This window comes from Phoca vitulina, unplaced genomic scaffold (genome assembly GCF_004348235.1).
Source record: "Phoca vitulina isolate PV1807 unplaced genomic scaffold, GSC_HSeal_1.0 scaffold22, whole genome shotgun sequence".
Lineage (NCBI taxonomy): Eukaryota > Metazoa > Chordata > Mammalia > Carnivora > Phocidae > Phoca > Phoca vitulina.
In genome coordinates this window covers 1,351,196-1,379,081 of record NW_022589725.1, presented here as the reverse complement: position 1 = coordinate 1,379,081, position 27,886 = coordinate 1,351,196, and the positions used below count along the sequence as shown (strand labels likewise).

Genomic DNA, 27,886 nt, shown 5'->3' with positions numbered 1-27,886 from the left:
AACAAATACATGCATAATTAAGTGTTGTGAAGGAAAGCTGTGGGGACGTTGGAGGGCACGTGACAGGGACAAATGGCCATATCCGGGGGATCTGTCTAAGCCTGCTGTGATCAAGCCGGCTTCTCTGGACATGTGGCATTTGAGTGGAGACCTGAGTGAGTGTCAGTATAAAGTAAACAGCAGAAGGAGCAGGACTGACCTGTTCGGGGGAGGAAATAACCCAGGCGAAGGGAAGGGGCGGTGGCAGGAGCAGGGCACTGTGAGGACCATCAGAAGAGCCCTGGGCCTGAAACTCAGAGGAATGTGGCAGGAGGTAAGGCTACAAGGGAGCCAGATCTTTGTAGGCAGCCCAGTGAAATTTGGACTTGACCCCAAGTGCATGGGAAGCTATTGAAGAATTTTAAGCAGAGTGGGGACAGTATGTGTGTGACACGATCAGATCTGCAAACTTGTTTCTACATTCTAGATGCATCCAGCTACAAGATGGCCTGGGTTTACCTACTAGCTCTCTCTGCTCTGAGATGCACAGGGGAGGGGGACTGGAGGAGGCCGTGGGGCAGGGGCGGCCTGCGGAGCGCGCCACCCTGCAGTCCGCCCGGGCCAGGCGCGGGCTGGGGAGGAGGCACCAGGGACTGGGACTTGGGGGGGGGGGGGGACCGGGTCGCTAGCGTCTCCAGGTGGGTGTCTCCGGGGTCCTGGGCGCGGGGCAGCGGGTGCGGGGGCCCACTTTACCTTGCCCACGTACAGGGGCTCGGTGCCCGTGTACTCCTCCACCACGAAGAACTGGTTCCACACCCAGCCGCGCTTCACGCGGCCCGCGCCCGGCGCGCCGTCCTGCCGAGCCCCGGGTGCAGCCGGCGCGGGGGTGCCCTCCGCCCACAGACGTCCGGGCAGCGGCGGCGGCAGCAGCAGCAGCAGCAGCAGCAGCGCGGGCGACAGCGCGGCTCCGGCCCGGAGCCCCCGACCGTCGGGCCGCGGCCTCATGCTTGGCCTGCGCCGGGCCGGGGCCCAGGAGTCTGGACGGGAGGCACCGGGGCGTCGCCGCTCGGTGGCACGACGGAGCGGCGCCGCGTCACATGGTTGGCCTCAGCGCGGCCGCCGGGGAGCCGCCCCCCACCCCCCGCCCCCCCCCGACGGGGCACCCGGACAGGCCCGCGGCCCTGCGCGCCGCCCAGCGGCGGGGGCGCCCGGCTGCAGGGGGAGGGGGCGCGGCCGCACCCGGGGCATGGACGGCCCCCCGGGGGGTCCCCGCCCGCGCCCCCCTCGCTGCCGCCGCGGCCGGATCACCAGGCGGCGCCTCCGCAGCCGGTATGCGCCATGGTCCCCGCTCAGAGGGGTGCTGGTTGGGGCCCGGCCGATCCCTGGAGGGCGGGGGGCCGTCCCGACCCGGGCCCGGAGCCTGCGGGAGAAACAAGAGAACGTAAGAGAAGGCGCCTTGTGGGGGCAGGGCAGGTTGAGTCGACCTCTCCTCGGCTTTTAGGTACCAATTAAACACCTGCTGTGACCCCTAGTGGTCCCTGCCTTCCCCCCCCCCCCCCCCCGTCTAGTAGTTCTGCGCCTTCTCCCCGCCTCTCCCGCCCGCCCCAGCCCTGGATCCTTTTTTTCTTTTCTTTTTAAAAGTTTTATTTATTTATTTGAGAGCGAGAATGAGAAAGGGAGAGAGAGAGCATGGGGGGGAGGGTCAGAGGGAGAAGCAGACTCCCTGCTGAGCAGGGAGCCCGATGTGGGACTCCATCCCGGGACTCCAGGATCATGACCAGAGCCGAAGGCAGTTGCTTAACCAACTGAGCCACCCAGGCGCCCCTGGATCCTTTCGTTCAACTCCCATCACACACCTGTCCTCTCCCAGCCTCCCCCGACTTTCTCCCAGCCCGTCGCCCAGCTCCTTCTGTGTGGTCCTTCACCAGCCCCCATGCCCACGGGAGCTGGGACCTTACCAGCTGCTTTCCCTTACGCTGGCTGACAATCTGTCCAATCCAACCCACCCCCTGGAAATCCCCCACCCCAGAGAGGGAGCAGGCCCTTCTAAAAGGGGTCTTCAAGGGCTCCCAGGACCCAGGCCTCCTGGGTGCACAGAGTCCAGCTCCCAGCCGGCCACCCACATTCCCGCCTTCTCAAAGCAGGTGAGAGGTCATTCCACCCAAAACAGGAGCCCAGGGAAGGCCCTCTGATCTCATGCTAGTCCCTGCACAGCCCCCTGCAGGGGTGGGGCACCTGAGTCCCAGGGGGCCTTGCTTGGAGGTGCCCGGAGTGACTTTGGGCAGGGCCACAACCCCTCTGAGCTTGCCATGATGTCTCCTCGTTCCCCCAGAAAACCTTCCTTTTGCAGCTTCTGAGAGACACTTCTCCCCCATCCTGGACCAGCACTGCCGTCCCCAGATCAATCCATCTCTCCTTCCCTCACCTCCATCAGATCCTGCTTTCAGCAAGAAAGGATCTGAAGGACTAACTCCTACTCAAGCCATAATGATGAATAATGGCTTAATGTGGGTGTTTACAGGGGACAGCAATGCTGCTTTAATGGAGGAATTTCAGGCACTGACAGGAGTGAGTGGAGGTGAGGGGTTCAATCCCTACTCTTCTCCCCAAGCCCAGTGCAGCTCAGTTCAACAACTCAATTCCACTGAGCATCGGCTCGGCCAGGTTTGGGCTGGATGCTAGGACAGAGGTAAATAAGCTCCCAGTTTAGTGGGGTGAGCAACATAAATGCCAGGTGGCGTGTGAGCGGGGCTCTAAGAAGGACTCAAGGAAGGGAGTGGGCACTGGTGTCTGGAAGGAGAAGGTGAGTGGGAGGGAATCCGGGCTGTTTCTTGGAGGAGGGGGCTTCTGGGTGGATGGGAAGAAAGGGATGAGCATTGTGGCAGAGGAGTGTGCAGGGAGCCTAGGGGGCGTTTGCCTGGTTGGGGGAGTTCGGTGGGAAACATGGGGTGTATGGCTGGGCAGAGGATGGGCCAGGTCCTCCTGCAGAACAAGGAGGTGGCCGGAATCTTCGGGGCAGAAATGTAGACCACCTCCTGTGACCCAGGACCCACAGCGGGCGGCTCCCACGCCTTTAACTAACTTGTGTGAGTCATAGCAACTGGGAAGGCTGGTGTTTTATACCCATTCTGCAGATGCTTGATTCCTCAGTGTTCTTTCCCCACAGGGGCAAAGGAACTTCCTTACAGAAGGGGTTCAGGGTAGGGAGTCATCTGTTGGAAGGGGGGACAGTGAGGAGGTTAAAGCTGCATTTCCGGGCAGTGAACAGGGGGAAAACCTCACAGTCCCTAGGGAAGAGAGGAGGGAGGAGTCCCAAACATGGGACCGTGCTGTTCCCTCTTTCCCTTCAGGCCCCACCCTGAACGAACGGAGGCCAAGAAGGCCCGTGACCCTGGTGTGAGCATCTCCAGCACCCCTTCCTCGCCCATTCTGTGGGGCCTAGGCATGAGGCAGCGCCAAAGGATGAGGACACGCCCCTCCCCTTGTGGCCCTGCTCTGAGATCCCAGAGCTGTGCTGCCGCCTCTGGGGATCCGGCTTTGATTCCCCACGTTACAGCCTGGGCTGGTCGTAATGAGGCTGGAGTTATGGGTGAGGAGGAGGCCTCGCTCCGCAGCCTTCATTTCCTGGAGCTTATGACTTCCCTGCGGGCTCGGCAGGAACTGTTCCCCTGACTCCATCAGGCAGTTCCAGGACCCATCACAGCCCTGCAGGGACGCAGAGGGGAGGGGCTGGCGGGAGGGTGGGCATGGGGGGAGGCTGGGGCCACCTCTGGGGAGAGCTGTGGGGGTGCAGGAGGTGGGAACAAGGGGTGATCCCCCAGTGTTTGCAGGCACTCCATTGCTGCTCTCTCTCCTTCCCTCTCCCTCCTTCCTTTTCTTTCTCTACACCACCTTTTCAAAGATTCTGTCATTCATTCATTCATCAAACATTAGCATCTACTACAAGTGGGGAGACAGAAATGCATTCATTCATTCATTCAACATACTTTCAAGACAGCAAGATACAATCAGTTACTCAGCTATATATCAGGAGAGAGATGCATTTCTTCTGGTTGTTCATGTACTCTTGCAACAAATATTTACCACACCTCCCTGTTGCCAGCCCCTGTGCTGGGCACTGGGAACGAAGCAATAAACAAAATAGTCCTGGTCCTCTTGGGGTTGGCCTTCTAGTTATAAAGGAAAGAAATCTACCATATAATTTCTGGGGGCGATAAGTGTTAAGAAGAAATATAAAACAGGAAAAGGGGAGGAAGAGAATGATGGAAGGGCTGGAGTGGGTGTCTTATTATAGACGTGATATCAGGGAGGGCCTCTCAGAGGAGGTGACATTTGGCTGATCTGGAAAGATGAGAAGGAGCCTGGCACAAGATGGTTCCATGCAGAGAGAACAGCACATACAAAGGTCCAGAGGCTGGAATAAGCTGAGGAAGAGTAAGAGGCCACTATGGCTGGTGCAGAGCAAGAAGGTGACTGAAGATGAGTCAGGACTGGGGGACGCAGGCCAGATCAGGCAGGACTGGGAGAGGGAAAGCAGCTTCCTTTGTATTCTGTGTGTGCAGAGAAGTGCCTGGAGGAATTTAATACAGTAAAAACCACAGGAGATCGAAATGATCTCTGGCCATGAGGGAATTTCATGATGGAAGTCCTTCAACACAGGAGGGCCAAGCACAGCGCAGTGGGGTGCAGCCGAGGGACGGCATCGTAGAGAAGGTGGCACTTGAAGTTAAAGTGCAAGAAAGATTTGGACATGTGGGATTTGGGGTGTGGGGGAGGAGAAGGAGCTCTCTGTGGAAGGACTGCCTGGGGCAAAGGCCAGAGGTCAGGTCCCACTTTAGAGAAGGGCAAAGTAGAATCGAGAGTGTTGTCCAAAGTTGCATAGAATACTTGGTGGCTGGGTGCAGTCTCGAACCCAGGCTTGGATTCCCCTTGGTGTGGGGCCCCTTTGAAGGAGCAGCAAAAGTGGCCCCTCTCAGTGGCTGCAGCCCAGTCCCAGGGGGCGCGCTTGGCAGGACCAGGTTGGCTGCATCTCCCTGGCCTGCTCCCTCGGCTCGGCCTGCATGATGGTTTGAGGGGCGGGGCTACCAGGGCCCTCTTCCTCCCAGGCCTTCATACCGCCCACGGGGCCTCTCTCAGACGTGTTGGCCAGCTTTCCTGGCCACCTGCCAATTCTCCACCGCTCTGCCTGGCCCTGCCAGGACTGCTGCAGACACTTGGGCCTCCTCTCCCCCCACCCTTTCCTGCTCCAGCTGCGTTTTCTGAACCGGTGTAACCACAGGACCCTATCTTGGCGTCCAGTCCTTCAGGGGAGGATGCCGTGGAGCCTCGGGCCTGCATTCGGATCTGCCAGGCCTTCTCATGAGATCATGAGCATGTTGGTGGCTTGCTCTGGGCCACAGGTCTCAACCTACTGCACAGCTGTTTCATCCCATGGGATTAAATGTCAAGCCCCAGCCTGGCTCAATAAATGTTGGCTTTGCCCTCTCTACTTTTCAGCCTCAGCTCCCCTGATCCGTGTGCTCTCACGACCATGTACTCAAACGTGATTCCTACGTGCGTGCGGGCCTGTGTCTGCAATCATGGATGTCATCGTATATGTGTGTATCTGGTGCAGGTGCATTCGTTCCATAGATATTTGTGAATTTCCACTCTGTCCTGTTCTAGGCACAATGAAAAGAAAAGGGGGGAGTCCTTGCCCTTGCAAGTCTAATGGGGGACAGACAATAAACAAATAAATAAATAACATGACAGTTCATGGTAAATGCTGTGAAGAAAAACAAAGCAGGGTAAGGGGCATGGGAAGTGCTGGAGTGGGGCGATTTGCTCTCTCTCTCTCTCTCAATCATCTGTTATAAATGATAATTTATACAAGGTGGTCAGGGAAGGCCTCATGGCTAAGGTGACATTTGAACAGAGATCCAAAGTGAGGGAAGGAGGGAGCTGTGCACATAGCTAGAAGAAGAAAATTCCAGGCGGCGGGGGGGAGAGGGGGCAGCAAGTGCAAAGGTCCTGAGGTCAGTGCATGTTTGGTGTGCAGGAGGAACAGCAAGGAGCCCCTTTGTTGCTGAAGTGAGTGATGGGGCATGAGCAGCAGGAGATGGGGTCAGAGGAAATATGGAGGTGGGCATCAGAGTCTGCAGCGCTTCCTTTGGGTTTTTACCGTGAGATGGTGTCCCTACCCTGGGAGGGTTTGAGCAGAATAATGACATGATCTAATTTTTATTTTAAAAGATCATCGTGGCTAGCTACTGAGTTCAAAATAGAGGGAAGCTGGGCCTGGGAGAGGGCTGGGGGGTGGCGTTTCAATAATGCAGACAAGAAGAGAAGGTGGCTCGGACCAAGGCAGAGCAGTGGAGGTGCCGAGAAGTGAAGCTGTGCGGCGGGCTACGTTGTGGGTCCAAGATGGGAAAGAGGAACCAAGCATGACCATCAGGCCGCCTCAATAAAGGGAATAGTGGGGTTCCCTCTCACCGAGCTGAAGGCAGCTGTGGGCAGCGCAGATATGGGGAGATCAGGAACTCCGTTTTGGATGTGTTCCATTCAAATGCCTATTAGACGTCCAGTAGCGATGTGCAGCCGGCCAGGTCACCCAGAGTCAGGAGCCCAGGAGCGGGGGCCCAGCTGCAGGGGTACATCTGGGAACTTGGATGGTATTTAGAGCTGAGACCGGATGAGCCCTCGAAGGCGTGAGCGCAGGTAGGGAAGAGGCCCAGCCTCTTAACTATAGAGATCAGGGAGATGAAGAGGGCCGAGCGAAGGAGGCTGAAGAGGAGGGAAGAGAAGGGCCAGGGAGGGGAGGCAAGGAGAGAGGAGCTATCCTGGAAGCCCACTGAAGACAGTGCTGGAAGGAGGAGGGGTCATCAACTGTGCAGAATGCTCTGTCAGCTGAGTGACCATCTGTCCAGCTTTGCCTGTGACCGTCTGTCCAGCTTTGCCTCTGTTGTCCCACCCCCTTTTCTCCCAGTTTAGATGATGAATTATATGGTCATCCTACTGCCAGGTCAAGTCAGATGTGGACTTCGAATTGACCATTGGTTTCAGCAACACGGAGGTCATGGGCAGCCTTGATCAAAGCTAGTTTGGTGGCGTGGGAGGTGTGCAGGCGTGAATGGAGTGGGTTCAAGAGAGACTGGGAGGCAGGGAGGCAGAGACATAGGTGGGGGTGGGTGACAGCCCCTCTGGGGATTTTATGAAGGTTCCTTTTGCCTGCTTCCCCAGCCCCCAGCCCTAGCCCAGCAGTCTGCTGGGTTTTATGGTATATAGAAGAGAGGGGTAGGAAATATAGATTGGCCAGCTGCTAATAGCCAATTCATTTCCTAGTCCTTTCTTGTTTCAATATTCACTCCCAAGCTTGGCCATGTGCTCAGCGCCACCCCTGTGAACACTGATTAGTTTAAACCAACGAGTTCCTCTCTCCCTATCAGTGTTTGGTTTAGAAAGTGTCATGTGACATAATTCTGGCCAGTGAGATGTAAAGGGATAACTACTAGAGAGCTTCTGGGAATTGTTTTTTGCTCTTTAAAAAGAGATGCCTTAGGGCACCTGGGTGGCTCAGTGGGTTAAGCATCTGCCTTCGGCTCAGGTCATGATCCTGGGGTCTTGGGATAGAGCCCCGCATTGGGCACCCTGCTCAGCAGGGAGCCTGCTTCTCCCTCTGCCACTCCCCCTGCTTGTGTTCTCTTTCTCTCTCAAATAAATAAAGTCTTTTTAAAAAAAATCATAAAAAGAGATGACTTGAGGAAAAACTTTTCATTTTCTGCATGTCTGAGGAGGTGATGGCTGGAGCTACAGCAGCCTTTTTGGAACAATGAGGGAAACCGCCCCCACCACCACCACCCCCAAGAGGCTACAGGGACTTACTAAGAAAGATGGTACAAATCTGTGGCTTTGATGCTGTTGTTGAACCACTGACTTTGCCCACTTTGGGCCTTGAAGATCCAGTTCCAGCTCCCACTTTCTCGAGACTCTCATTCTCTCTGCTCTGAACGCCCTCAGACCTGTCTGGATAAGTCATCTCTGGGGTTTGGTGTCAGTTGTGATGGCAAGCTTCTAGAGGAGAGAAGCCATGACTCTTCCTTCTTCCATCCCTCCCTGTTCCTTCCCACACACACCTGGCAGAGCCAAGCCCAGAGCTGGACCCTGGGAGGGACTCTGGAGAGTCTTGCCTCAGATAGACACTGGGAGCTACTTGGGCAACATTCTTTCCCTCTCAGTGAGGATGTGCCAGCCTTGCTGATTTGCTGTGGCCTTGTCTATGCTCTGGGCATCACCATCACTGTCCACACTGTGTCCTTCCAGAGTCTAGGCTGGGTGGCCTGCGTGCCCTTTCTTGATTTCTCAATGCCCTGGTATCATTGCTGCCAAGGTTGTATGACTGCCAGCTCAGAGGCTCCGGGCCCTTCTTTGTCATCTGGCCGTCTCGCTGGGGACAGAGGAAGGGCTTCTTATCCTATCCATCCGCATTCATTTCCTAGCCTCTCTCTGCCAAGACCAAGAAGAGGGGCTGGGCACAGTGACCCCCAGGCAACATAAAGCAGGGGAGACTTCATGGTGCAGCCTGGAGCGCCTCACCTCTGCCTCCTCCCTAAAGTTCCTGGTAATCTTCCTAGCCCCTATCTCTGGGGCAGAATTTAATATTCAGGGGACCTAAGATGATGAGGTCCAAAGTCAGACCAGGGTTTAAGTCCCAGGTCCATTACTGCATGTTTGACCTTGGTAATGTGCTCCATTTCTCTGAGTCTCAGTTTTCTCATCTGAAAAATGGGGCTAATAGTGCTTCTCTCCTAGGGTCCATGTGAGGAATCAATGGGATGATGCACACGGTGAGATCTACGGTGTTTGGCAATAAATACTAGCTGATGTGAGAATACTGACTAGTGTTCTCCTTTCTGGTCTGGTCACCTGACAACTACTTACTGGAGCCCTGTTTTGTACCAAGTATCCGGAGCAAGGGCCGTGCCTCCTGCACCAGCACGAGGCTGGTGCCTGAGAGAAGGGTGGGGCAGCGTAGCCAGTGGGAGCCGGCCCGGCAGCCTGGCTCCTGTCTGCCCTGTCCGAGTCCCCAGGGCACTGTGCCCGTTGGATCCTGAGCCCAGAGCTCTCTGGGGTTGGCTGCGGTCTTCTCCCTGGGGGGAAATTATTTCTACCATCTCAGTGCTCTCCCTTCAGGCCAGAAGGGATCCTAGTGTAATGCAGGAGCTGTTGAGGTGTGGAGGGGCTACCTTGTCTCTGCTCACCTCTCTTGCCACCCCCACACCTTGGTGGAGGGCACCATGAAGCCTTAAACCAGAGAGCAGACTAGTTATTGCCTCGCGTGCCTTGGCATGCATGAGCACGTGTGTGCCTGAGCACATGCGTGCATTTGCATCAGTAATGATGTATGCTCTGCAGCCCAGCACCTAGAACAGCTCCCTCCCCGCACATTGGAGGTGCTCAGTAAGTGGGGGGTGAGGCACTGGAGGGGAGTCTGCTCTGTGTGGGCTGAGCCCATGGGCTATTTCTGGGGCTGTGGGTGTGATGCCGTGTCCTCTAAGCTCGGCAGTGTACTGCTGGGTGGGGTGGGGTTACATCTCTGAGTGTGTTTGTGTGTGGGGTCAGGATCTACGAAAGCTTCTGGTCTTGGTATCTGGACCATTACCTAGGGAGGCAAAGGTGGGAGATCAGGGAAGAGGGCATGAGCAGAGCTGGGGCCATACACACCCCATTCACACGGTCACCCCATCAGCAAAGGCTGCTCCAAGGGCCCCCAGTCTTGTCCCCCAGTCTCTGCTGAGCACAGATATGTCCTCATGAAGCCCAGCTCAGTCTGGAAGGTTCTTCAGTTCAAACCTTCCCTGGCTCCCTTTCACCTTCAAGATAAAGTTAGTTAGTTACTATTCATTAGTTACCCACCAGAGTAACAAAGGATTCTTCATGCTCAATGACTCCACACACAATCCTTTGAGGTGGCTACTGTTATTTGCCCTCATTTGCCAGATGAACAAACCGAGGCATAAAGACGTTGTGTGGTATGTTGTGGAGCTGGGATTTGAGCCCTGGGCTGTCAGCTCCAAAGCCCATACTGTTAGCCACTCCACCCATGCCTGCTCAAGGCCCCGTGAGATCTGGACCTGCTCACGCTATGTGACTGCCACCACCTCTTTTCCTGTGCCCGTCTCCTGGGCGGAAGGTCTACCCACTCTTCCCTACGTGCATGCCTCGGGGCCTTTGCTCCTGCTGTTCCCTCTGCCAGGAATGCCCTCTCCCTTGTGGCCCCATGCCCAACCCTGGCCCACCCCTCCGTGCCCAGCCCATTTGTCCTCTCCTCCGTGCGGTCTCTCTGCCTCCTCCCCCAGACCCCCGTGAGCTCGCTCATCTGAGCCCTGGCTCAGAACCAAATTCTCCCTTGATTGGCCTCAGCAGCCAGCCTGCTAGCTGTGGGCGCCTCCTTTACCGCTCTATGCCCTTCGATTCATACCTCCGTGCCATGCTCAGAGTGGGCACTACTGAATGTGTGGGGGCATGGATGAAAGAATGCGTGGATGGATGGATGAACAGAAGGACAGGTGAAGGGACGCCTGGTTACTGCCACACCACTTTCCCCCGAATGCCCTTCGATGGCTCCGTTTCCTTCTGCTTCGTCTGCTTATTGAGCATCAAATATTTATTGAGCACCTACTATATGCCGGGCACTGTGCTGGAGGCTAAGGTTGTGGCAGTGGGTGAAACCAAAGTCCCAGGGCCATGGCCTTCCATTGTGTGTGTGTGTGTGTGTGTGTGTGTGTGTGTGTGTGTGTGTAAGGGAGATGTTCATTAATCCTGTATCTCACAGGTAAATGTACAATGTTCCAGAACCACAAAGTACAAGGACCCTCCATTTTGCGGGGCACACAATCTCATTAGGGACGCGCGGGGCCGGTGAGGGACAGTCCCCTGAGAAAGGAGTTTTGAGCTGAGTCTTAAGGAGGAGAAGACAAACAAGTTGTGGGTAACAGACCCAGCAAAGCCACATTCCAGGGCCTGAAAGCTCAGGGTCCAGAGCACAGCGTTGGGGGGCGAGGCAGCTTACAAGCAGCTTAAGGAGTTTAGATTCTGGCTCAAGAGCAATGGGAAGGCATCAAGCACAGGAGACGTGATCAAATTTGTGTTTTTAAGATCACTGAGTCTGCCACTTAAAGGCCACAATGCTGATGTGCAGGACAGGAAGCAGGGGACCAGTGAGCAAGGCGGTGACCGTGTGGCCAGAGGTGGGGGGAGGGGCTCAGACCAGGGAGGCCACCATGGGGTGGAGAAGAGGTGACAGATATGAAATATTTAGGAAGCAAATGGACCAGACCTGGTGATGGATCAGAGGTAACGAATGGGGCGGTGCGGGGGGTGGGAACATCAAGAATGACTTCTGGCTGTTGTTTTGTTTAGCTGATGTCTATCGATCACCTGCTAAGAGCCGGGCACTATTCTATGGCTTTGGGCCCCACCTTCCTTACTGCTCACAGTAACTCCATCCCTTCACAATCTCTCTTCCCTCTGGCAAGGATGCAGGGGCAGTGGGACCGAATGGGGTTTGTCCCAAGCCTTGCTCCTTTGGGGGAACAGCCTTGGCGGATATAAGGAATCGAAGGCAGAGAGGAAGGCAGGTTGCATATATTGAACTGATTCTGAGTCAGTGACAATAATGACAGATAGCATTTATAGAGTTTTTACTGTGTACCAGGAGTGGTGCCATCCAATTAGCTAATCATAAGACGTAACACTTAGTTCTATGCGGAGCACTTTATGTCAGTGGTTTGATTGAATTCTCACAACTCACAGCTCTCTTCAAAATTTCAGAAGGGACAGTGGCTCAGAGAGGTTGAGGGACTTGTCCAAGGTCACACAGCTAGTTGGTGGCAGATCTGGCATTCAAACAGGCTGTGGTAGGGGAGGAAAATGAGGATAGGCAGAGGGGGTGCTTGGCGACTGCCGGGAAGGACAGGCTTGCATTTGGCTCTGAGCAGAAACCATGTCCCTCCCATCCCCCCACCACCTCTTGACACTGTTCACCCTATGCCTGGGTCTCTTCTCAAGGCCCGACCTCCCATGCAAGTGATGAACACACACGTGTATGCACACACACACACACACACACACACACACACATGCCCCTTGGCGGCCACTGCTCGCCTGCCCAGCGCTGGCCTGCCCAGACGCCTCCCCCCCACCTCCCCCCCCCTCCCCCCCCCCCCCCCCCCCCCCCCCCCCCCCGCCTGCCTGCTGGTGCTGCAGCAGATCCCGCTGTACATCATGTTGACAGTAGAAATTACAGCCCGAACTGCTGTTTTACACGGCGCCCTGTCAGAACTCACCTCAGCCCAGTGATCAGGACAAATTGAATACCATCCCGGCCGTGTCAATATTTATTCCATTTTGCAAACACGGCCGGATGGGGGACAGGGCCCCGCTGTGGTTGCAGCCAAGCGTGGCCCCAGGAACCCCTTCTCCCTCCCACGCCTGAGCCGCCTCCTCTGTTCTCTCTCCTACCCTCTCCCTCCTTCTCTTCCTCAGCTTTTTTGTCATGGGTGAAAATTGTGAAATTCAACATTCCTACCAGAAAGTGCACAAATCATAAATGCGGAGTTTAACAAATAATTAAACGAAGTAACTCATGTACGGTACTCAGCACAGTGCTCAAGAAGTGGTCAATAATAGGAAATGAACCCTGTGGATCCACCTGTCCATCAAAACACTGAAAACAGCCCCCCTCTTTAGGAGCCCGCCTCTTTAGGAGCCCCCTGCTGTGTCCCTCCCTGAGCGCAACCCCCTGCTTCCCTCCATCCTGGCTTTTAGGATAACCAGGGCCTTGCCTTTCTTTATAGTTTATCACCCAGTTATGCCCTCCTAAAGTCTCAGTTTAGTTTTGCTTGTGTTTGAGCTCGATGTAGATGGGATCCTACTCTTTTGCGTTTTGCTTCTTTTTCTCCGCGTTATGTTTTTGAGATTTGTCTTTGTTCTGGGCGCGGTTTCCTTTTCACTGCTGTATAGTAGTCCACGGCAAGGATGTACCACGATCTACTCCGTTCCAGCTCACGTTCCTTCTTCCTCTTCTTTCCACCTTTCTCCCGGTCTTCTTCTAGTCAGCCACTCCCTTCCCTTCCACCTCCTTCCCCCCCGTTCCACCTCCTTGATGGTCTGTCTGCTGCATCTGCTCACATCACACGCACACACCTGATCCCAGCTCTGCCATCCGAGCCGGGGCCTGGTGCCCCCTCTGGGTCTCTCCCTCCCCCACCCAGTTCCTGGAACATGGGCTCCAGCCGGAGGGAGGGTCCCCCAGACCTGAGCCTCTGACAGCTTCTCTGTTGCAGAGGATCCCTGGGACAGAGACCGGGCCCCACAGCAAAGCCTCTGCCCTGGTGCATCCAGCTGCTATGCTAGCAGCCTTGGGAGAGGAGGACTCGCCTCTCGCCCCCACCCGGACAGTCAAACACTACCCTCTGGCCCAGGGTGGGAACCAAGGGGGTCCCAAATGGCCCTGCAGCTGTCAGTAGGATGCACAAAGAGGGTCAGGGAGAGAGGGCCTGGGCTGGACAAGGGCCAAGCCCCATCCTCAGCTCTGTTCACTCAGAGTCTCATGCAGCACCCATCCTGTGTCTAGCGGTGAGTCTCACCCCCCACAGCAGAGGAGAACAGCAGATGGTGGGGGGCCTGATATGGAAGGGGGCCTTCCAAAGAATCCCTACGGATCCCGCTTCTGTGTCTTAGGAGCACATCTGATACATTTTGTTTGTCTCCCTGAGTCCCTTCTCTGTCTTGGAGCTGCTCAGATGATGACATATTCAGGGTAGTTAATTTTTATTGCAACCCGAGCAGATGACATTAAGGAATCTGTCCCTTTACAGTCCAGGAGAAAGCTCTCTAGACTGGAAGGCGAGTGGACTAGGTTGGGACTTGGCTTTGATCCTGCCATGCTGGGTGACCTTGGGCAAGTCCCCGCCCTCTCCGGGCTTCTTGACAAGGAAAGGTCAAACTGTGATTTCCAGGGATCATTAGAGGACCAGCGTTGTGCTGGCAATGTAACAAGATGGACTTGTTCAAAATGCATATCCCCGGGTCCCCAGAGCATCTGGCTCAGTGAGGATATGATAATAATACTAATAGGCAACATTTATAGGGTGCCAGGTGTGCCAGGAGCTGGAAGTAAGAAGCTGTGCTGACTGACCACCGTGCTAAGTACTTTACACGAGCTACCTTGTTTACTCTGTGCCACGGCTGATTATTATTTTACAGATGAAGAAGCTGGGGCCCAGAGAGGTGAAGGAACTCACTCTGAGTTACAGCCAGGAAGTGGGGAAGCCAGGCCCTGAACGAGGAAAGTCTGAGCCTGTCCTTGGTCTGGGACAGCTCCCAGCACATTCTGATGCTGACCTGGGAGCCCCGGGCCACGTGGTCAGGAAGTAGCATAATGGAGATCAAGCATCATGCACCTGCTATGAACAACACGTCTTCGTGAGTCATCAGGATGTATGTGAGGGCACCCCCCCACACACACAATCAGTGCGAGCTCTTATGGTTCATTCTTTAGGCCATCCTCACACTACCCTCCCGAGACGGGCTTTAGCCTCTCCTGTTACTGATGAAAAGCAGAGACACGAGAAGAGGTGGCGCTCCAGACCATGTGGCTAAGGGTCCAACTCCGAAGCCGTGGGCTTTCACCCTAGCATGCCGCTTCTGTTAACCCCCCTCCCCTGCCCCTGCTAACAGATGCTGAATCATATCCCCCAACCCTCTGGGCTTCAGTGTTCCCAGCTGTGAAATGGAGGTGTTGGACTGGTGTCCCAGCTTCTGCCCCTAACACCCTATGTTCTTGGGTATGTCTCTTCCTTCTCTGGGCCTCAGTCTCCCCATCAGGAAAAGAAGTCTCTGTGACTTTATCCCAACACTACACACATATGCTGCTTTAAAACAAGCCTCCTGGGGAGCTCTTGGGGGGTTCAGTTGGTTAAGCATACGACTCTTGGTTTCGGCTCAGGTCATGATCTTGGGGTCCTGGGATTGAGCCCCACGTCTGGCTCCATGCTCAGAGGGGAGTCTGCAGGAGGGTTCTCTCTCTCCCTCTCCCTCTGCCCCTCCCCCCTGCTTGCATGCACACACTCTCTCTCTCTCTCAAATAAATAAGTAAATCTTAAAAATAAAATAAAACAAACCTCCTCCTCGTGATGCAAGGCCTCAGGTCTGGCTCCCTGGAAACAGGCTCTGGGGTAGAGATTCGCCTGCAGGAGGTTTATTGGGGAGAGTGGTGGGGAACAGCGCAGAGGGGGTGGGGAGGAAGTTGAACTGCGATACTGTCCCAGCAGGGGCCTCAGCCGATCCACGGTCACACGGAGCAGCGATGCTCCCAGTTGAGGGAAGGGGCCCGGCCTTCGAATCCATGCGTCTACCAGACACTGGACGTGGGCTGCCCACGCCTCCAGAGGGTGCGACCTTGAGCAAGGCAGCTCCCTTTGCCTGAGGGCAGTCCCCAGGAAGGGGCTCGAGCTGAGAGCTGTCAGTAGCGACTGTCACAGCCGTCGTGGGCAGTACGTTCTGCTACATAAAATCTGCTGAAAACCTCGGGGTCTGGCCTCAGCTCTGGAGATGACAGCAGACACAACGTGGCCTGAGCCCAGGGCTTAGCCGGCTCTGAGCCCGGTGCCCTGGGTCCACCGCCTGCTGTGTTCACAGCGGGATCAGCGCCCTAGAGCTCACTTACCGCCTGGCCGCCACCACCGGCCTTGCGGCTCATCTCCCGTGCTTCCCCGAGGTCCCAGTGATTATGCCACTGAAAATTCTGCTTTCATCTTGTCAACCTCGCAATAAATTACAGGCCCGGGGAGGCGTGGGCCTCCTCCTTAAACAAGATTCAATTCCACTTAGCTGCCCCCCTTCCTGCCCCACACGTGGGTCCCTCCCTCCCACCACCCCGGGCGCAGGATTTATGGCCTCTCCTTGCAGGCAGCTGGTAACCATGGCAAGCTCCTTCGGGAGGCTTCAGGCTGGAGCCTCGTCAGCCCCAGACTCCAGTGCGGCCGCTTCCTCCCGGGATGGAGGAGAGAGGAGAGGCCAAGCCAGCGGAAGGGGCTTCCGGAGACGGAGGCAGAGAGGTCGCAGTAACCCTGTCCATGACGGGTGCACGGATGCTGTCATGTCAAACCCTCACACTACCCCGGATGCAGACACTGTCATCACCCCCATTTTATAGATGGGCAAACTGGGGCCAACGAGCGTGTAGTCACTTGCCAAGGCCACACACCAAGGAAGCAGTTGAGTCCGGGGCTGGGGCACTTACGTACTGGGGCCACTGCCTCTTCCCCCAACGGCTGCTCTTGGAGGGGTGTAGAGTTGCTCTGGGGCTTTCAGGCCCTCTAAGACCTTGGCTCCCCCATCTGATGTCTGGTTCTCTCTTAGATCTCAGCCCCTGCTCATATCCACCAGGGATGGGGAGATCACTGTCTCTCTGGAGGGCCCATTATCTCCCTAATGACTAGACACAGTCTCCAAATAATTGATCAAGCCCTGTCACCTTTCAGAAGCATTGTTTTGGCATTTAAGGTCCTCCGTGATCCGGCTGCTAACTCCCTTCTGCTAACTTATCTTTCGTGGCTCACCAACACCGTAGGCTGCCTGGGCATCCCCCCACCTCCCCCGCTTGCTTAGTGCTCAGCTTTGCCCTTGGGTCTTTTATTATACCACCCCCCGCCTTACAATGCTACCTCCCTTCATTCCTACCCCAGAATATCAGAGCTGGAAATGCACTACCTCCTCATTTTCCTGATGCAGAGAGGCTCAGAGAGGGGATGAATTTCCCTAGTGCACAGGGGGAGCTGATGATGGGCCCAAATCTTCTGCCAATTAAAATAACAACTAGTCATAAAATAGCTAACATGCACTGAGTGCTTGATACCACCATTCTAAGCATCTCACATGTGTAATCCACTTAATTCTTGAACGATGCTATGAGGCACATACTATTCTATTGCTATTTTGCGGAGGGATGAGGCATGGAGAAGTCGGGTGATTCGCCTAACGTCCCCAGAGCACTCTGACATCAGAGCTACGCTCCTAACCAGGTGCTTCCCCTGCTCCACGCTGCCCCCCACACACACACTCGGCTTGTTGGTGAATGGCGGAGCAGACACAGGTGCCCAGAAGAGCCAACATACCAGCAAGAAGCAAGGATGGCGGATCTGCCAGGGAAACTGCCTGTCACTTGGGGTCTTGGGCCTGGGGCCTAAAGTCAACATTCCCCCTGCCCCAAGCCTGCTCATTCGGGTTGTCGCTTCCCATGTCCTCTGCAACTTCCCATCCACGGTCCCAGGGATCTTCAGCATCGTCACTTCTCCCTCCTGGAGGCAGGACCAGGATCTGATGCATCTCTACATCCTGGAGCCTAACTCGGGGACCAGCACATAGTAGGTGCTCAGGAAAGATGTGCTTTTATTTTATTTTATTTATTTATTTAATTTATTTATTTTAAAGATTTTATTTATTTATTTGACAGAGAAAGACACAGCGAGAGAGGGAACACAAGCAGGGGGAGTAGGAGAGGGAGAAGCAGGCTTCCTCCGGATCAGGGAGCCCGATGCGGGGCTCGATCCCAGGACCCTGGGATCATGACCTGAGCCGAAGGCAGACGCTTAACAACTGAGCCACCCAGGCGCCCCAAGACTTGCTTTTATCTAAGGGGCTCGAGTAGGGCTTCCCGCAGCAGGGGACATTTGAACTGCTCCTGGAAGGAGAAGTAGGGTTTTGCCGTATAGAGCAAGGGGGAAAGCAGATGCCGGGCAGAGGGACCGGCTGGAGCAAAGTCTTGTAGGAAGGGATATCCCGAGTGCGGGAGTAGGGGATGGGAGGGACAGCGAAGAAGACAGAAAAGTAAGGTGCGGCCAGGCTGAGCGCCTTGGCAAAGAGCTGGGTCTTCACTTGGAGGTGGGAACACTCTTTATGACTTGTGCCTGGGACAGATGGGGAAAGGGAATGGGGCAAGAATATTTCTCACAGGTTTTACATTCACAGGTTGGGGCTGCTGGGGCTGCCGTCTGCAAACCAGTTTGGCTAAATCACCGCCCCCCCCCCCAAACTATGCACCAGGCCCCGTCTGGGGTGACAGATAGACGGCGCTGATGCCGGGGCTGAGGGAGATTTTCCTTTATTCTCTCTCCTGACAAGCGATGGAGCTGGCAGATAGAGCATGTTCTTCCCTAATCTCCCGTCTCAGGCTGCAACGAGGAAGCAAGTTGAGCCTGGCACCTTGTTCAGAACTTAATCCTCTCCTTCCTGAGTTTAAAGCTACAGATTCTAGTCATGGATTTGCCATCTCCAGGGAAGAGAGCGAGTGTGGAAGAAAATGGAGCTCACACACAGGGCCGTACCGTTGGGGCCACAAAGGAGGTGGTGAAACCCAAAGTTGGTCTCATCTTTATGGAGAATGCAGGAGCTGGACCTGGACTGCACTCCTGACTCTGATGCTCTCAGCTGTGTGACCCCAGGCAAATTACTTCACCTCTCTGAGCCTCAGTGTTCTCCTCTGTAAAACGGGGAAAATAATCTTTCCAGGTTTGTTGGGAGGCTCCAATAGATGATGAATGTAAAAGTAATCCTCTGGAAAAAGTCGAGTGCAGGTGAGGTTTGATTATTATTATCCACTTGCGAGAGTAACAATAAATTTCTCAGAGTTGTGAGAGTGAAAGCTAATAATAGTGGCTCTTTGTAGAGCTTTTACCACCTGCCATTACCTCCCCAGGCTGGGCCTGTTCTAATATCCATTCACGGAGTGCCCACCCATACCCCACCCCCACCCCCCGAGGCAGGCTCTGTTATATCCCTGTCTTAGAGATGAGGGAGCCTGGCTATCCCCATCTTCACTGCCCTTTGCTGAGGAGGAAATGTCTCTCTTGTCCCCTGATCTGGGTTCTGCAGTCCACTCACACCGCCCTGGCATTTGAGAAACCTTACGCTATGGATTCTCACTTCTCCTGCCCTATCTTCACCCCTCTCTGATGGGCTCCTGGCATAACACATGCTCAAGTAGATTCCCTCTTAAAAACAACAGCAACAGGGGTGCCTGGGTGGCTCAGATGGTTGAATGTCTACCTTTGGCTCAGGTCATGATCCCAGGGTCCTGGGATCGAGTCCTGCATGGGGCTCCCTGCTCAGTGGGGAGCCTGCTTCTCCTTCTCCCTCTACTGTTCCCCTGCTTGTGCTCTCTTGCTCTCTCTATCAAATAAATAAAATCTTAAAAAAAAATAGCAACAAAAAAGAAGCACACCCCCCCCGACACTTCCCAGCCCCTTCCCTTACCAATCAAACTTCTCTGAAAGTTGGCTGTACTCAGTGTCTCCTTTACTCACCTCCTGCTCACTTCCTAACCACCTAGCTCCCATCCCCCAATGCTTCATTAGAATGGCTCACAGAGGTCACCAATGGCCTCCATCTTACTAAATCCAATGGATGTTCTTCACCTTTCATTTCACTGGACCTGTCAGCAGTATTTGCGACATCAAACTAGACAACAGGGTTTCTTCCTACCTCTCTAATTATGCCTCTGCATCTCCTGGCTTATATTCCTGCATTCCACCTTCAGAATCCCCAGTCTTTACCTGCACAATCTCAGCTGTACCAATGGCTCCAATTACCATCAATACCATGGTGACTCCCAACTTAGGCTCAACCTCCCTTCTGAAGTCTACAGATAAAAATACAATTGCCCACTCAACATCCCCACTTAGATGCCTCTGTGAAACCTCAAACCCGACATATCAAACATATGTTCTTCTTCAATACTGGCCCTTTGCCTGGGTGCCCCATTGCCTGAATGGCACCCATCTCTGTCAAGTGGTCCAAGCCAGAAGGCTGGAAATCATGAGCTTGACAACTGTCATCTCTGCACCCGCAATGGGCAATCAATCTATCATTAAGTCTGGTTCATTTTACATCTTAAATAACTCCTTAAGTTGGCCACTTTACATCATCTCCATTACCACCCTAATTCAAGCCAGGGATTCAGGATGATTCTTAGATTTTTGGCTTGACACTGGATAGTGTGACACCGACCGTGATGGAGTGAATGGGGGGGGGGAGTTTGGGGAAGGAAATAAGAATTCCTTTTTAGGTATGTTTTAGACATTCATGAGACATGCAAGTGGAGATGTGTAGCTGGCAGTTGGATGTAACAGTCTGGAGCTCCAAGGAGAGGGGACATAAATCTGAGATCATCAGCATATTAGTGATATTTAATGCTGAAGAAATGAATGAGATCACTTGGGGAGAGACAGAATGTGGGCCCAGAAGTGATCCCTGGGGCACTCCAATATGAGAGATGAGATAGAGGGGAAAGGAGGCACAAAGACTGAGAAGAACTTGCCAGTGAGCTTGGGGGCCATCCAAGAGACCGTGGTGTCATGGAAACCAAGAGTGGAACTAGAGATCAGCAAGTTGAAAGCTGTGGAGAGGCAAGGTAAACTGAGGATGAGAAGTGACTCCCCTAGGCAATGCAGAGGTTGTTAGTGGCCTTGAGGATGTCTATTCTGCTGGACTGTAAGCCCCATGAGGCAAGGAATATAATTTGTTTGCTCATGTTGTACCTCTAGTGCTTAGCTCATTAGCATTGTTTTCTGGCATGTCTGGTTATATTTGACTGTGTGTTGGCCATTGTAATTGGATTTTTTTTTTTCTTTAGGAAGAATTTCAAATTCAGGATGAAGGTATTTTTTTTTTTCTAAAAAGAATTTGCATTTGGCTGTGGTGCTACCATTCTGGGATTGCTTTAAACAAAAATCCAAGGCTTGAGGTTCCCTGGAATACCCAAAGAGTGTGGATGAGGCTGCCAATCCATTATTCAAGGCTGGGCTACCTTTGGTTCACCTTTAGCCCAAGGGTGAAGCCCTCTGGAGTCCCAGCTTATTTCCGCAAGGATCTCCCACTTGACTGCCCACTTTATGCAGGCCATGGACTTTGATTTAAATTCCCTTTATGCTGTGAGATCATCAAAAAACAAATTCGAAATTTCCGAGATCAGCAAATGCCCTCAGGACAAAAGCAGATTCTATGCTCTCTAACTTCTCTGGGTTTCTGTTTTCCCTTCAGTTTTGACCTAATAATTCCAGGTAATTCCTTACAAAGAGCTTACTTGTCAGTGCTTTGATGCTTTAATAAGATGCTTTTTCTATTTTATCTAGCATTCTTAGCTCTTTTCAGCTGAAGGGTTGGTCCAAAAAACCTAGCCTCCTGTTTCTAAACCCAGAAAATGCTAATCTCTAGGGCTTAGCACCATGCATGGCACATTGTAATGGCTCAATGAATATGTATTGATTGAATGGATGAAGTGGACCCAGGTCTCCAACATCCCTGCCTCTTCTAATGCACTGGACATCACACTCCCAGGCCAAGATACCAACAGAATGCTGTGGTCAGAGCTCAGTGAGCTGTGCAAAGAGGCAGGGCTGTGAGCTCAGAGGAGGGGAAAGATCTCTGTGGGATCGGGAAGGACAATGGCAGGGGGTAGAGGATAGTACGGGGGTAGAGGATAGGACCAGTGTGAGCACAAAGATGGAACTTGATGACAAACTGGCCATTCGTTTAGGAAAAGAGGACTCACGGGGGTGGGGGTGGGGTGGCTTTGTAAGTAAAGGCCTGAAGCAAAGGCTGGGATGTGTAAGGGTTTCAGCAACCAAGGGAGGGCAGAGAAGCACGGGCAGCCAGGGGAAAGTGGTGAAGGCCAAGGGAGGCCCCTGGGCCCAATGTGAAAGCAGAAGCAGAGCCCTGGCAGGAGGGAAAAACAGCTTTTGTGAAAATGCACACATGGTAATTGCTAAGAAGAGTATCTCCCCCAGTTTAAAAAAGCTCTCTCCTCTGAATTTTCCTTGGTCCCAGTTTCAAAGGAATTTTAATTGCAAAGAAAATTTGTCATCTCCCTGGGGGGAGAGGGCTCTGTAGCTTCGAACAGTCATGCCTGACGCTGATTCTTTCTCCAAACTGGAGATTTCCACGCTTTGGCTGCGTGGGAGCTGTCTGGGGATTGGGCAGTGCGGAGGGAGGGGTGGGGGTGGGACAGGCCTCCCAGTGCCTTTCTGTGGCCAGGAAGGCTGGGTTTGCAGCCCAGGGTTTCCTGGCCTGGGTCCTCCATGAGGGTTTTTGGTGCCAGCCCGGAGACTGTCCTAACTCTTTTCTCCTCAAACTCAGTGGGTTTATTTAATTAATTATGTTAATTAAACAACCGGTCTCTTGGCTTCCATCCTTGCTTTACTGTAGGCTATTCTACACTTAGCAGCCCATTTGGAGAACAATTTGGTAGTTTCTTAAAAAGTTAAACATAAATTACCACACAATCCAGCAATTTCTCTCCTAGGTATCTACCTAAGAGAAATGAAAACATATGTCCCGGCAAAGCCTTGTAAGCAAATGTTCTATAGCAGCACGATTCAAAGTAGCCAAGAAGTGGAAACAATTAAAAATCTACCAACGGATGAACGGATAAACAACAGTGTGGTATATCCACACAAAGGAATACTATTAAGCAATAAAAAGGAACAAACTGTGCATATATGCTATAATAGGGACGCATCTCAAAACCATTATGCTCAATGAAAGAAGCCAGATGCAAAAACCCCACATATTGTGTGACTTCATTTACATGAAATGTCCAGAAGAGGTGAATCTATAGACACAGAAAACAGATTAGTGGTTGCCTAGGGCTGGTGGCAGGAACGGGGATTGACTGCAGATGGGCACGAAGGATCTTTCCGGGGTAAAAGAAATGTAAAACGGGATAGTGGCAGTCTTGTGCAACTCTGTAATTTACTAAAAATCAGTGAATTGAACGCTTACAATGAGTGAATGTGATAGTATGTAAATTATACCTCAATAAAGCTGTCAGGAAAAATGGCTCCCATTTCTCTCGGAATAAAAGCCCGAGTTTCTACAAGGCTCCAAAGCCCTACATGAGGTGCGCCGGTGGCCTCTCTGACCTACCACCACCTCCCCTCCCCTCCCCCTCAGCTCCAGCCCGAGGGCCTTCTGGGTTGGCCTGGGGACGGAGGGACGTGCTCCCACCTGACAAAGCCTTTGCACAGGCTGTTCCCTCTGCCTGGGATGTTCTCCCCCGCAGACAGTTGCAGGGCTCCCTCCCTCACCATTTTAATATCTTTGTTCAAATATGATCTTTTCAGTGGAAAGTAACCCCAGCACTCCATCTAAAATTGTAGCCCTTCATAGGGCTCTCCCAAGCACCCTTTCCTTATTTTTTCATAGCTTTATCACCTTCTAACCTATGATTTACTTATTTAATATGCTTATTGCTTGTTTCTCTCTCTCTTCACCCGCATATATGCTCCCCTGGGATAGGAATTTGTGTTGGTTCGATTCACTGATGTACCCTTAGGGCATAGAACAATATCTGGCACAGAAAGGTGCTCAATAAATATTTGTTGAGTGGATGAATTAATACGTGATTTCTGAATGCCCTCTCTGTGCCAGGAGCTGGACATACAGCAGTGAACGGGGCTCTCCGCCCTGGGGGGCTTACATTTTAGTGGCAGAGAGACCGGAGGCAAGAAAATATTTTAAACCAGTAGTGGAGGGAAGCCCCATCACCAAGAAATCAGGAATACAACAAACTTTACAAAAGGCAGTTATGGGGGCAGGACGAGGGAGGGTCTTCTTGGCAAGTGACCTGATGGATTAAGTAGGGACTGGCCAACCGGGGAGGAGGGAAAGAGGATTTCAGGCCCAGGGAACAGCATGCGTGAATGCCCAGAGGCCAGAGAGAAAATGTGTCCTGTTTGGAGACATGGGAGAAGGTTGCTCCAGTCGAAACATAATCCGTAACAGGGAGACATGGGGCTGGCGAGCTGGGCTGGAGTCAAAGTACGAAGAAGAATCAGAAAAGACACTGGCCATAAACAACTGGGACATTCCAGCTGAATCTCTGCCGGGCCTTACGCCACAGAGAGAGCCTGGAGTTCAGACGTGTTAGTGATCACTGGAGGATTTAACCGGAGAGTAACAGTGATACTTTTGAAAGGATCACTCCAGCTGCCAAGGGCAGAACAGATTGGAGGCACGGGTGCTGAATTTGGGGAGGCTGGGCAGGAGGCTTTATGCCAGTCCCACTGAGAGAATGGCCGGTTGAGGGTGATGGATTGAACATAGGTGCTCGGGAAAGGGAGGCATCGTGGATATGAAGTGCCCCAGCCAGCATTTGCTGAGCAGATACTGTGTGCCAGGGAAGGCTCGGAGCGCCTGGCCAGTACTGTCTCTTAATCCACACAATTACATGAGGGATCTGAGCCACAGGGAGCCTCTGTGACCTACATGGTGCAGCCAGGATTCCAACACACTCTACAGATGACATTCGGCTTTCCAGGGTGATCCCCAGGTTGCTGGCTTGGGTGAGAGGTAGAGCCATTTGGGGAGACGGGGCTGGGGGAGGAAAGAGGGAAGCCAATTTGTGAGGGAAGATGCTACACGCACAAAAAGTGTGAGGCTCTGGGGACCACCCAAGTGGAGACACCAACTGGACAGTTGAATATGGGGGTCCAGAATCCGAAGAAGAAATGAAAGGTGGCGGCAAGTGATTTGGGGGTTATGCCCCCAAAGATACCACCTGATGGCAGCTGAGACAGTTGGAGACCAGACTGAGGAGTGAGAAAAGGCCCAGGTGAACCCCAAGATTTCCAGGGCAGCAGGAGAAGAAAACAGGGTGTTGGCATGATCTCTTCACAGGAAATAAAATAATATACAGACATGGGTGCTGGAGTATGAACAAAACATTCTTCTAGAAGGAATTCGGAGAAAGTGTGAACAGGGTTTACCTCTGGAGAGTAGCTGGCAGGGTTGGGGAGGGGCCCTCATCCTACACATGTTCCCAGACATCTGATACTTGGGCCGCATCTATTTCTCCAAAAACACCAACAGGGGAATGAGAGATTGGTGAGATTTAAAGTCATTTTTGCATGTTTTATTTTTAGTATTTCTTTGTATTTTTTTTTAAAACGTAATGGTGTTTCTAACAAATGAAGGGGCAGGTGGAGGAGGGGATGACTCCAGAGGAGCCACCAGACATGTGGGGAGAAAACCCTGACAGGGTGGGGTGGGGAGGTCAGAGGGGGGAGATTTGGGAAGAGGCCGGGCTAGACGTCCAAGTTCATAAGAGGCCCAGGGCGGTGATGGGATTGGGGCTGTGGCACAGTGTAGTGGCCTCCTGTGGGGACCCTGGGGGAGGTGTAAGATTGGTGTGGCTGGAGGAGGAAGTGGGAGAAAGGGGTTGGCTGCAGGGGGAGGGTTGGGGGGGCAGCTGGGGAGGCCTCTGTGGCGAGGGTGCTGCTGGGGAGGGGCCTGGAGGGCTGGAGACGGGGTACCAAAGGCTGAGGGCAGATGCAGGAGGCAAGGGATCTGGAGCCCGGGTGGAGGGAGGACATGCCTCTGCTATCACTGGTGGCCCGGGGAGGGGAGGGCGAAGCTGGGAGCAGAAGCCAGGCCTCAGCAGCCCAAGGCCAGCCCTCCTGCTCTTTCCCATTGGGTTGTGGCTTACTGGGGACAGTGCCTGGCTTGCTTCTCGTGTTGACCAGCCAAGCCACGCTTCCAGACCCCTTTCGTTAACTGCTTGGGCCACTGGACAAGGCAGCCTCCTGATGGTGCTCATCCTCCGGCTTGCAGTGTGACCTGCAGCGAGTCTTCCCCACCCCCACCGCTGGGCCTCAGTTTCTCCTCAAAGGTCAGTCCAGCTCCAGGATCCTAGGATTGCAGGTCTCAGTGTGCCTGCCAGTCTCTGCCCCTGATGTCTCAGCCCCAACATCTGCATTAAAGGAAACTCATGAGGGGTGAGGTGGTTCTCCCAGCCAACAAGATGAGCCTCCTGACCCAGAGATGACCTGGACACCTTTCATATCACCAGAAGATGCCTGCCACTGGGAATTTCGCGGGTTCTGGGTCCAGAACGGCCTCGTTTGCTTTTCCTAGATACTCTTGCCCTCAAACAGTCAGGTCCCGGTCCACACTCTGTCCCCACCCAGCTCCATGGCCGTCAGTAAATCCCACGGGACTCTCTGGGTCTCAGCCTTCTCATCTGAGAAGCGAACATGATCATTGCTCCCACGTGGTTTTATTTCAAGGGTTAAATGAGGCAATGCATGTGACGATCCTAAAATACAGCAAAAGCTCCGTATCTGATAACTCTTATTAATAAGCTGCACCCCCATCTACGAAAATTGAAAATGTCTGAAACCCACAACCCAGAGGTCTGTAGTAGGCAAACACTAGCTTGTGTTCTAGGAGATACGTACACATTCGCTACAGTGCTGCTGATAATAAGGGGAAGAGGGAAAACATTCTACATGTCTCTTGGTAAGGGAGCGGACAAAGAAAAATGGAGTATATTCATACAATGGAATATGGCCACTTAAATGGAATAAGCCAGAGCTATATATATCAACATTGATAGCTTTCAAAAACCTTATTGGAGAGAAAAAAGCAGGTTGCAGAGTGATTATACATCTAGTATGGATCCATTTGTATTAAAAAATACAAAACAATGCTACTTACTTTCTGCGGGTGCATATTATACGCTCAAGTATCGAAACAGGAATACGGAGCTACCCACCCAGCTCATGACAGGCGTGACCCCTGAGAAGGTGGGAAGGAGGCCAGATTGGAGGTGGGGGGGGAGAGGGGTCCTCGGTTTTGTCGGCAGGTCCTGGTTTCTAAGAAAATGGGTTCGTGTATTTCTTATAAAATTAAAATTAATTTATGAAAAGAAATTAACTTTAAAAAAATCCCAGCCTCCCTATTTCACTAAATTGTTTGGAGGATCGAATTATATGTGCACAGAGAATGTGTAATTCATTTTCTAGTTGACAGGGCATTTGTTACCCACGTGACCTTATGCTATCCTTTCAACAAGACTCGAGATGGATGGATTATAATGTCTGTTCTATCGAGGAGGAAACAGGGGCGCGGGGAGGTGAAGCATTTGTCCCAGGTCTGGGGTGGGGCCAGAGGTAGGATTCAAACTTGAGGCTGTCTGGTTCTATAGGTTGGCCCTGCTTTCTACTGCTTCAGACTCTGGGATGAAATGCCTTTTGGATGGTCTCCAGGCCACTATGGTCATTAGGATAATGACGATGGGGGCACATCCTACCGCTAAGCTCCCTCTCAGGGACAAAATACCTGTAGTCTCCAGGCAGAAGCCCTATAGCCCCACCTGAGCTGGCCCCGAAGACCTCAGCCTCATGGTTAGGAGGCTGCCCTCGCTCTCTTGAGACTCTCACTCACAAGTTTTTGGGAGGCAGTATGGTGCTAAAGATAGACCGTGGATATTGGTCTCAGAGAGACCTGGATTTGAACCCTGGCTCTGTTACTTACCAGCTGGCAACCTTGAGCCAGCCACTTCCTTGCTCTGCAAAGTAATACTAAGTTTACAGGTTGCCGTGCACAAAGTGTACACAGTAATAAGCACTCACGATGGTTAGCTCCTGTTCTTTTCTTCCCACGGCCTTCCCAGCTCTGAGCAGGGGCCTGACTCACCCTGGAACCCTCTGTCGGACACAGTGCTTGATATAAGGAGATGCCAAGGGAAGCCTGTGGCTTGGCTTCTCATGGGATTAGATTATCGGTGACAACACAGAAAGGCACCACAATCTTAATGCTTATGGTCCTCATAAGCAAGGGTCCTCCCCGACCCTAGCTGATTGCCGGGGTTAGATTACTAGGGCCATTTTGAACTCTACCTTGAGGACAATGGGGAGCCATTGAAGGTTTAATCAAGAGAGCGACATGGTGAGGTCGATCTCAGAAAGAACACACGGTGTGGAGCGCGGCTTTGGAATGGACAGGCCAAGAGGCAGGGCCACCTCTGACGAGGCTGTGGTGAACAGTTCAGGTAACAGAGCCCTGAGGTCCCTTCTCATCTTGTGAGATA

At 53.1% G+C, this 27,886-nt stretch overlaps 1 protein-coding gene and 1 long non-coding RNA gene across 2 annotated transcripts in view; both read right to left on the bottom strand.

Moving 5' to 3' along the window:
• The window catches only part of CDH22 (cadherin 22), a 67,657-nt gene extending 66,567 nt beyond the window's left edge, over positions 1–1,090 (bottom strand). Inside the window, exon 1 of the mRNA XM_032419607.1 lies at positions 733–1,090. Within this exon, the coding sequence (XP_032275498.1) occupies positions 733–984 (252 nt within the window). The 5' untranslated portion in view covers positions 985–1,090. The remainder of the gene's footprint in view (positions 1–732) is intronic.
• Positions 1,091–1,253: 163 nt separating this feature from the next.
• LOC116641672 overlaps positions 1,254–27,886 on the bottom strand; it is a 52,682-nt gene continuing 26,049 nt past the window's right edge. The window contains exons 2-3 of the long non-coding RNA XR_004301220.1: positions 15,141–15,206; positions 1,254–1,399 (exon numbers count right to left, since the gene is read on the bottom strand). This is a non-coding gene — a long non-coding RNA (uncharacterized LOC116641672). The remainder of the gene's footprint in view (positions 1,400–15,140; positions 15,207–27,886) is intronic.